The following is a 10,326-nucleotide window of genomic DNA, read 5'->3' as shown; positions in this document are numbered from 1 at the left end:
CTTTGGCCACCTGATGAGAAGAACTGATTCATTGGAAAAGACTTTGATTCTGGGAATGATTGAAGGTGGGAGGAGAAGGGGATGACAGAGGATGAGATGGTTGGATGGCATCACAGACTCTTTGGACATGAGTTTGAGCAAGCTCTGGGAGTTGGTGATGGCCAGGGAAGCCTGGTGTGCTGCAGTCCATGGGGTTGCAAAGAATCGGACATGACTGATAGACTGAACTGAACTGAATACGTTGTATAAGAAAACATAACTGGTTTCTACTAGGAAGTAGTGGCATCAACAACGAAGGGACACAAGGGCACTTTCTAGGGGTGAGGAAAATATTCTCTTCCTTCTTTTGGGTGATACGTCTACACAGATGCATATCACTTTGAAACTTAAACTGAGTCCTTCAAAGATGCATTTTATTTTATATAATTTATGTCCTATTTCAATAGAAAAAAGCCAAACCTCTCCAAATTAGGGTCCTGTAACCTGTGCTGAAGTCCAAGAAATGATCATCTCCACCCAAGAGATGGGCCCAATCCAGCTCAGCCAAGTTACAGCTTCAGGAACGGAACACTTCCCAGTTTTCTGCCTTATGTCACACCACTCCACAATCTTACCCTCCAGAATTTCTCCCATCCTTTCTCTGTGGGTGATAAAACTCTGGATAACTCAGCATACAGCCACCAACTTAATAATAAACAAATAGGTGTCCAGGAGCTGTGGTTCCATTCCTGTCTCTATTTCAGTGGCCACATCTGCACTCCTGCAAGGGGTCCCTTCTCTCCCAGGTCCCCTTGTGGCTTATTGAGCACGTACTATATGCTGGATCTTGGGGGCTCCTTTGCCAAGGAGTTTCCTCATTTTCAAAATAACCCTGAGAAGTTGATTTTTTTTTTTTTTTTACTGTCTTCCCCATTTTTCCGACTAGCAAGTCAACTAAGAAGATGAATAATGGGCCTGGAGGTGGCACCAGGCCGGTTAAGTGGAGAACTCAGGGTTAGAACAGTGATTGCAAAACTTCTTACACTTTAAGGTCTCGTTTCTTCCAGGGCCTGAGGGGAAAAAAGCAGTGTTGGAAGGAGTGTAAAGGGGGCAAATGTCCTAACAGCAATGCGTTTCAAGCCCAGTTACCAGAATCCAAGTCAGTCAGGCCCCACACACCCAGGAGTCCCATGCTCTCTGGCTTGACCCTGCTGGTAGCTTAAAAGTGACAGCTTCAGGACGACTTTTGTTTGGTATAACTTAGAAAACAAGAAAGAAGCAAGTGGAGGGTGTCCAGACGTGTTTAGTTTTAGGTTTGTGGCTCCCTGAGATCAGAGGAGTGGGTTCCTCTTTGGGGGTGGCGAGGCACAGAGAGAGGCATTGGAACAGATTCTGTGGCGTGTGTGTGTGTGTGCGCGCGCGCGTGTGTGTGTTGGCGCGCCTGTGCGTGGAAGGGGGATTGCTGTACCCAGCGCGAGGCACTGGGGGAGGAGGAAGCGGTAGCAGAGATCTGAATAATTGATTCCTCAGCCGCACCAGACGCCTGGGAACGGGCGGAGATCGTGGTTTCAGCACCACGGACAGCGGCGCGCCCGCCTCAGGCGCCCCCGCCGCCAGGCAGCCGCCTATCCCGGCCTTACCGCCGCCGTGCGCTCCGGGAGCCGGTGGCCGCGGTCTGCGCCGCCGCCGAGGGACTGCGGGGTCTGCCTCGGCCCGCCTCCGGGGAGGGCGGCTGCGGACGGGAGACTCTCTCGCCCGCCAGAGCTCCAAACCTTTTCGGCTTTCGTGGGGGCTGCAGCGTCTCGCCGACTGAGAATAAGTCCCCAAGTTGGCGTGGGGGGCGCCCCTGCCTTCCTCCTCCTCTTCCTGCGAGGCGACCGCAGCAGAAGCACGCCTCGGGAGCCCGGTTGAGCCAGTTCTGTGAACCACGGTGGCCGGGAGCTCTCCGGACTCCCGCCGGGAAGTGGGGAGCTGAACGCCTGGCGTGGAGCTGGCCACGCAGCTAAGGGCTTAGAGGGAGCTGCCTGTCCCCCGCGCCCGCGCCTCTCCCGGCCGGGGACCGCGGGGATCCCCGGCCACACGCGCGCGCGCGCTCCCACATCCACTCACACACACACTCGCCCTCACACATCCACCAGCCCGGAGCCGGGGCTGCGGAGACGGCTCTCGCGCGCGCTCGGAGGACCGGGGCAGCGACTGTCCGGAGTGGGGCAGGAAGCCCAGCTCGGGCTGTTGGAGGGAGGCGCCGAGGGCTTAGCCGGAGCATGGGTCCCGCTGAGCGCTGAGTCGCGGCCGCAGCCATCAGCCCTGGAGATGACCAGGGGCGGCCACTGCTGAGAACTATGTGGAGAGAGGCTGCGGTGAGTGCCGGCGCGGGACGCGGGGCCTCGGTAGCCCCTTTGGGAAGAGGACGGTGGGAGGCTTTCATAGGAGGGGCAACAGGACTGCAGGAGGGTCGTTGCGTGGGAAACATCGCACCTCCCGTGGGGGTCCGGGGCTGAGGGAGCCGGAGTCCTTCCTTCCCCCTCTCCTCCTGCCGGCACATCGCAAACTCAGCCCGCCCCCTCCCCCCACCTCAGCCCCCATTCCCTCCTCTTTGTCTCCCTACCCCCCTCCTTGCTCAGAAGCTCCTGGCCGCACTACTCCTGGCTGCCGGCGCCGGGGAGGCGGCAGGGGGTTAGAGCCGAGGTGCCTTGTTAGCTTCTCGAGGGTGGCCAACCCGGGTCTCCGGTTCTCCTGTGCGCCCCGGGAGTGAAGCTCTCCATTTCGGCCACACGGTTTTAGGAGCCGCACTGGGGGACGTCTCGGGCACGGAGCTTCAGCTTCCCAGCTCGGGCCGAGCCCCCACTGTGCGCGCAGGGGGCGGGGGTGGGGTGGGGTGGGGGGGGGCTGTGTGAGCATTGCAGACTGCAGTCAGTTCCCCCCGTCCCTCTGCCTCCCCTCCCCCCGCCCGTGGGCTGACCCTGTCTCTCCGTCTCTTTCTCCGCCTCGGTAGAGCCCTGCTGCAGAGCCTCCGGCTGGGATAGCCGCCCCCCGTGGGGGCGATGCGGACTGCGCGGGACGGCCAGGGGAGCGCGCGGGGGCCGCAGCATGCGGGAACCCGCTAAACCCGGTGGCTGCTGAGGCGGCCGAGATGCTCGTGCGCGCAGCGCGCCCCACCGCATCCTCGACCTTCTCTGGCTACAGGTACGTCCCAACGGGAAATCTGGGCCCCGCCGGGGTTCCGGGAGAAGGAACAGTCGGCCGGAGGAAGAGCGGGAGAAGAAGGATCCGGGGAGAGAGGGAGCGAGAGAGAGAAAGCGGGAGAGGGCGCAGCAGGAGCGAGGCGCTGGGGGAGCACCAGGGGGCGCTGCGGCTCCGCGCTCGCGGGGCTCCGCCGAAGAGCGCCGAGGCCCGCGCTGAGTTCGCCCCAACTTCCCCCCGGCGGCAGGCAGCGCCTGGCCCGAGGGGCGCGCGCCTGAGCACGCGTGCCCGACGACGCTGGTATCTGCTGGCAGGCGCGGCCGTGCACCTGGCGCGGTCCATGTGTGGGCACTGGCGGAGGACGTGTGTGGACACCGATGGCCTTGGGCCCCTCTACTGTGGGCTTGCGGAGGTGCGCAGAAATGCACGCGTGCCTGTGAGGGTGCGCGGCCCACTGCCCACGTGCACCTAAGACTTGGTAACAGAATCTAAAGTGGGAAAGCCTGGGGTGGGGGGTGGGCCAGTGCTGCACAGTTCACGTCCGTCGGAGAGCTTCTGGGGAGCCAACCCACCCCACCCAGCCCCACGCACGTTCTTTGCCAGCTCCCACGCGTCGGCCCGCTGAGGGGACGTGCCTCCTCTCCAGAATTCTGCATTGCACACGGCGTGCGTGAGAGATTGTGTGTATGTGTGTGTCTGAGCCTGTGTGTGCCCGCGAGCGTGTAGGGGGCGGGTCCTGGGGCTGCTTCCTGGCCCCTCTGCGCAAGGTGAGGCGGACCTTAAGTTTCCTCCAGGCACCCTGGATTCTCGGGCGCACGAGCGAGCGTCCTCAATTCCATGCGCTTGGGGCGATCCCTGCTCGAGAGGTGCGGGGTCTGCCGTGGGTGCTGAGTGGCGCCAGGTGGGTGATGAACCCCCGTGGGTTCGCAGGGGGCGGGGTCAGTCAACTAGCCTTGCGCCGTCGCTCGGCCGCCTCCGCACTCTGGGGCTGGTCGGTAGTTTGCGCCGGGTTCGCAGGGGGCGGGGTCGGTAACTTGGACTCGCGGGGGTGGGAGAGGGGTGGGTGGAGGGTTTGCTCCGTGCGCCTACGTCAGGGGCAGTCGCCAAGTGGTCCCACTTGGGGAGTGCGGTGGGAGATGTGGGTTGAGTCGAGGAGAGAGAGGAGGCTGAATGCGAAGGTGGGTTTGAGGACAGTTACGGAGAATCAGCTCGGATTGGAGTTGTGGGCTGAGTTGCAGTGGGTCGAGGGACGTGGATGGCCAGGGGATGGGGAATGGAGTCAGAGACTCCAAGAGCTCTCCCTGGGGTGGTTTCCGTACCTGGCTCCCAGAGCAAGGGGCTGGGTGGGCAAACTCCCTCCTCTAGAACCCTCGCGCACCGCCGCGGCGCTGACTCTTCCTCTCCACCTTGCAGGGACCGTAAGTGGCGACTATGGGCAGACTGGGCTACTGGACCTTGCTGGTGCTGCCGACCCTTCTGGTCTGGCGCGGTCCGGCGCAGAGCGCGGCGGCGGAGAAGGGTCCCCCGGCGCTGAACATCGCAGTGCTGCTGGGTCACAGCCACGACGTGACGGAACGTGAACTGCGAAACCTGTGGGGCCCCGAGCAGGCAGCCGGGCTGCCCCTGGACGTGAACGTGGTGGCGCTGCTGATGAACCGCACGGATCCCAAGAGCCTCATCACGCACGTGTGTGACCTCATGTCAGGGGCACGCATCCACGGCCTGGTGTTCGGGGATGACACCGACCAGGAGGCCGTGGCCCAGATGCTGGATTTTATCTCCTCACAGACTTTCATTCCCATCCTGGGCATCCACGGGGGCGCATCTATGATCATGGCTGACAAGGTAAGGCCGGGAGGCGATGGGCCGTCAGGACCCCAGCGCGTGCCAGGCGTATGGCGGCCACTGCAAATTTTCGGGAGCTCCTGGCGTCCGTCTTAATCTGAAAGGGGGTTGTGGCCACCGACCCTGGAGAGAGCCAGGTCCTGCTTCTCCAACCTGGAATCGAATGGAAACGCTTTTTGCTTTGGTTTTGAAAGTGGAGATACTCGGAGGCAGCTTGGGTGTGCCAGGAAGAATTCAGTAAATGCAGAAGTAAATGGGGTGGTGGAATGCTTAGAGACGGCTAGGTGGTGCACGGAGGTGAGCCTGGGGGCAACTTGAAACAATAAGGTTTATATTCCTGCAGTATCAGCTTTACCTGATTGTGTTGTGGCAAATGTCTATCTTTTCCCCTACTAAAAGCCACGGAAACTATTTTTAAAGGATCAAACGTGGGAATATTGTGGAATAAAATGCAAAGTTTTAGGTAAAGCAGAAAAAGGCAGAAAAATGTCATGTTTCCACAGACTCTCTACAATTAGAGGAAGTGGGGGGAAGTCTGAGGAGCCCTGGGCTAATGGCACACAGGTCTGTGTTTCTCCAAGGGAGTGGCTGTGAGTGGAGAGAAGGGACTGCTGACCCAGAGCATGGTGGCTCTGGGTGTTCTTACTTGTTACCTGGATGGGACTGCCCGGGGCTCCGAGGCCCTCAGATGGAGGGGTTGGCTCCCAAGGATGGATTTTGATAAGGGTAGTTGGAGGGTGTCCCAGTGAAGGAAAGGTGTCCAGATCTCTTGGCTTAGAGTGGGAGGGGGGTCTTTCTGTGGATCACCTGGGGGTGTTGGTGTGGAGAAGAGGGGTCTGGAGATTTGAGTGAGATGTTCTGAGGGCCTGGTTTGAGAACTGTGCCAAAGTGCAGGTGGAAAAGAAGCAAGGTGAAGAATGAGAAAGAAGGGGACGGTTGGTGTTTGTGGGTGCTCTGTGCTTCTATCTAAGCCCTGGAAGAGAAATGGGGGGGGGGGATGTCAGGAAGGGAAGTGTGAATGTACTTGTGTGGTGTGGGCACCCCCAGCCCCGAGACCTTTTTGGAGCGTGTTCATTAGATAGCAGGAGACATCCTAATGGAGCCAGCAGACGTTTATCATAGCACTTTGCCTCTGATGCTCTCAAAGCACTTTTACATTCATCAAATCAAATACTACTTCTGCCTCAGCAATTCCCACAAGCTCCTTTGGGAACCGTATTAATTTTTTCAGGTCTCCTGGGCTGCGGCACATTCTGTTGAAATACACAACCGATGCAGTATCTTATTAAACATTCCTTTTAAATGGTTGCAACCTAGCAGAATTCCTGTGTGGTTGAATATTTTCCCAGCCACCTCTCAGTTTTGGGGGAGGGGGTTCGTTTCTGGGATGAAAAAAGTAGGAAACAGCTGTGTCTTGCCACTGATATGTGGCCATTTCAGAACTGGCAAAGGTCTTAAAGTCTATTAGAGCATCCTGTAACTTTCAGATGAAGAGATTGAGGCTCAGGGCAATTAAAGACTTAGCTAAAACCACACAATACATGATGGAACTAGATCTCTGGTTTTCTGGTCCTCTGGTTTCTGACGAACGCACAAAGGAGGAGGAGAACAGCATTTCCCAGCAGGGTTTTGGAGTGTGATTTGGGCTTTAAATATCACCACTGATTCCTTCTCCCTTCTGAAGTTTTGACGGAGCAACATGCACTTAAACAGGAGCCATATTGAAAGTGAAATTTCTGTATCGACTAGGGCCCAGCACAATCAGTGGAGAAATACGGTAAAAGCTGAATAGGAGAAGTGTTGCCAGGTGTGGGGCTCGGGCTCTTGCCTGACTTACCCATCTGACTATAGGCAAAGAAGCAGGAACAGAAATGGGCTTATAGTTAACATCCCCTTCATATGCAGTGACCCGTCCATGTCCGGCTCTGACTTACTGGACCTCTAAGAGGGTATTAGGAAGGGAGTTTTGAGAAGTCCGGAGGATATGGGTGGAAGCATCTTCTCTTGTGGAATTAAACTGCCTTATGGGGATTGGACATGAGTGTGACCCCACTTAAAGAAGAAAAAGGACCTCAGGATAGGGCGAGAGGAAAATGAGAAAGGATGTTTTCATAGACGTAAAGATGGAAACTGATTTAAGAGCGGGTGGAGAGGAGAGGAATAAAAGGGTGCCTTGGCTCAAAAATGATGAAAGGAGTTGGATGGTCTTCATTACTGTTGGGGCTTTCCGAGTTGGTCTTGATGGCAGGAAATCAAAGAAGCCGTGGGATAACATTAGGGTATATGTTGGGTCCCCTATGTGGGATGTGCAAGTGATGTTAAGAGGAGTGGGGTTGAGGAGTGGGATTTCAGGAAACCTGATTGTGTTAAAGGAAAGAGATCGTCTGGGATGTGAACAGCCCTTCCTTCCATTAGTAACACGTTGAGTTGGCTTGTGTCTTTGCCGCCTGTTTCTGTGGAGTTGCAGTTTGGCTCTGAAGAAGCAGTCATGGACATCGCCTTGTTCGGTTGGGTGTGCCCTTGGTCTTGTGGCCACAGAATCTGAGTCTCCCCAAACCACTGAGACCTCTCCATCCCCCCTTAAGATGACATCATTTGGTAAAGCCCAGCACATACCTGTGTTGTCTGCACTTCTAAATTGGTAACATGATCCAGTCTCGGTGAATAAGAATGGCAGTTAATTTGACTATCAATTAAATCAATTAAATTTATGCCTCTCTCCCCAGTTCTTAACCTTTTCCCCAAACTTCTTTACCCTTGGTAGCGGGGTGGGGGGAGGAAAGAACAGAGTGTTGTAGTAATTGAAATGTGGGAAGTGGCAGATTTTTGTGGTTTAACTTAATTTACGATGGAGATATTAATTTTTTGCTTCTATCACTGGGTGGTCTTGAAATATAATTAATTTAGAGGTGAAAATAATGCTGAACGTTGATGGAGTTCTAACCTTATCTTGGTCTGGCCATTTTGTTCCCATGCACATGAAATCCACTCTGGCTTTAGTAACAGCCCTAGTAAATCAAGCATAGACACTGGACTTTTATGTCGCTGCTCAATGTCCTCACCTCCTCCCCTTCCTCCCTTATTCCTAACTGCTCCACAGGAGGGAAGAGGCAAGGCTTACAATTTAGCTACATCCATCCATGTCAGTTACTGCGTGGGTTTTGCTTTATATATTATTTCTATATATACTTTTTATCTCCTCTACTGGAGTGTAAGTTCCTTGAGGACAGATTTTTTTTTTCAAAGTGTTTATGTGTATATGTATATTTGAAATAATGATATTCCTCCTCCACAGACAGTTTATAAAAATAATGTCTTTTCATTACAGAGCACTTAGAAAGTGTATTAAAGTTTAAAGAAGAAAATAAAAATCTCCCTTTAAATCTTATCGCCAGGGGTAACCACTGTGGACTCTTGGATCTATTTAGTTTTAAGCTCTATGTATTTAGTTATAAGGGCTTCCCTCATAGCTCAGTTGGTAAAGAATCTGCCTGCAGTGCAGGAGACCCGGGTTCCATTCCTGGGTCGGGAAGATCCCCTGGAGAAGGAAATGGCAACCCACTCCAGTATTCTTGCCTGGAGAATCCCACGGACAGAAGAGCCTGGCGGGCTACAGTCCACGGGGTCACAAGAATCGGACACGACTTAGTGACTAAACCACCACCACCATTTAGTTATAAGTTTGGGATTATATTGTGTGTGTGTGTGTTGTTTTGTTTATTGTACTTTGCCTTCTGTGGACTTTCTTAGAAGATCCAGGGTTTTTGTTTACCCTGGAAGAATCTCAGCCAACCTTCTCTTTGTCTTGTAGTTAGTCTCTCAGTAATTTCTCTGTGTATCTTAAACATTTTTTTAAGTTCTCTGTCTCTGTGTGCTGTGTTTCTATGGCATTTCCTCAATTCTTTATTCTAGTTAACCAGCTCTTTTCATTTGTGTCTGGTCTATTTTTTTGCCTATCTGTGGAGTCTTAAATTTCAACACTGATTCATTTTATTTCTAAGATACATAACGGTTTTCTGCTTTTGTTTTATTGAAACAATACCTTCTCATACCTTCCTGCTTTTGTTTTATTGAAACCTCTTCTCACTTTGTGGATGTAAATCTCTTCTGTCTCTTTGAGGATTTAAAAAATACTTCTTATGAAGTCCTCCTCTGATTGCTCTAGCATCTTTCCTTCTTCCCATATGAATTCTTCCGTTTTGTAGAGTTTGATCGTTGGATATCCTCACATGTTCTCGAATTTTTATTTGTGAACTTATTGTCAAGGCAGTTTTATGGCTTCTTCTGCCCTGTAGCTACAAGCTGGTATGTTTTTTAACCAGAGCTCTTGTCAACAGCTCAGCTCAGAGCTCTTTTCCTGCTCTGTACACTCTGTGGTGCAGGCTTGGGTCCTGGTCTCCTGTAGGCGCTCTCATTCTGGCCCCATTACACATGCAGGGACGCTCTTATGGCTGTGACTCATGGTGGGTGGTGCAGGCACTTTGTCCCCATTCACGGTTAGCTGCATGGTTTGGGTCCAGTCCTGCCCCTTGTCCCCTTGGTAGATCTTGGGACTTCTGCTCCCATGGCTCATATCAGACTTACTCCCCCATGCACTTTGATTCCTCCTGAAATTGTAGAGTCTCATCTTTTGATTCATTTATTTTTAGGGAGCACCTTCTATTTCTGTGATTCCCTTATTTTCAAGCAGCATTTTATAAATTTTGAGATATCTAAAGTTTGATCTATAAATTCTGTGTCTTAGGAGCAGAAGAGGGAGGCAGCTGAATGTGTTCTCTCTGATTTTGACCCAGTTATATTTCACAACCTGCTTTTATTTCTTTCAGACTTGATTGTGTAGTCTTGGAATTTTTCCTTATCATTAAATCGACTTCTCAAACATGATTTTAAATGGTGCAGAATGTTCTGTTTATACCACAATGATTTAAACTTTTCTTCTATTTTTTCCCATCTTTAGTAAGGTTGGTTTCTGGTCCAGATGCGTGTTCTTTTGGGCACCTTGCACTGATCTTTGCTTTCTGCCTTTGTTTCTGGGTACATATATGGCGACTGAGTGAATCAAGTCATTGGTTTGGATGCCAGCTTGCTGCAGTTTCTGGAAGAACTTACCGTGCTGTGGGTCAGGGTTTTCCACCCAGTGTTTGTTCCCAAATGCTGACTGATTTCATGGGTGTGTGCCAAGTCTCCTCTTCTCTCTAGTGGGCAGATAATCACTAGCCATCCTGAGGATTAACAGACGTTGGGGGCTTCCATATGAAAGGCCTCCGTAGCTCTGCTGAGGAACAGCTCACCTGTAGGAGGCTGCTGCACTCGTAACCC

General features: G+C 53.0%; 1 protein-coding gene across 2 annotated transcripts in view; it reads left to right on the top strand.

Annotated features, from left to right (window-relative positions):
• The first annotated feature begins 2,992 nt into the window (after positions 1-2,992).
• The window catches only part of GRIN2A (glutamate ionotropic receptor NMDA type subunit 2A), a 449,565-nt gene continuing 442,231 nt past the window's right edge, over positions 2,993-10,326 (top strand). For both annotated transcript variants that reach the window (XR_009492825.1, XM_059881544.1), the window contains exons 1-2: positions 2,993-3,165; positions 4,576-5,007. Coding sequence is in view for 1 of the 2 variants with exons in the window: in XM_059881544.1 (XP_059737527.1) it covers positions 4,594-5,007 (414 nt within the window). In the remaining variant the exon portion in view is untranslated. The remainder of the gene's footprint in view (positions 3,166-4,575; positions 5,008-10,326) is intronic.

Source organism: Bos taurus, chromosome 25 (assembly GCF_002263795.3).
Source record: "Bos taurus isolate L1 Dominette 01449 registration number 42190680 breed Hereford chromosome 25, ARS-UCD2.0, whole genome shotgun sequence".
Classification (NCBI taxonomy): domain Eukaryota; kingdom Metazoa; phylum Chordata; class Mammalia; order Artiodactyla; family Bovidae; genus Bos; species Bos taurus.
This window is presented reverse-complemented; position numbering and strand designations above follow the sequence as displayed.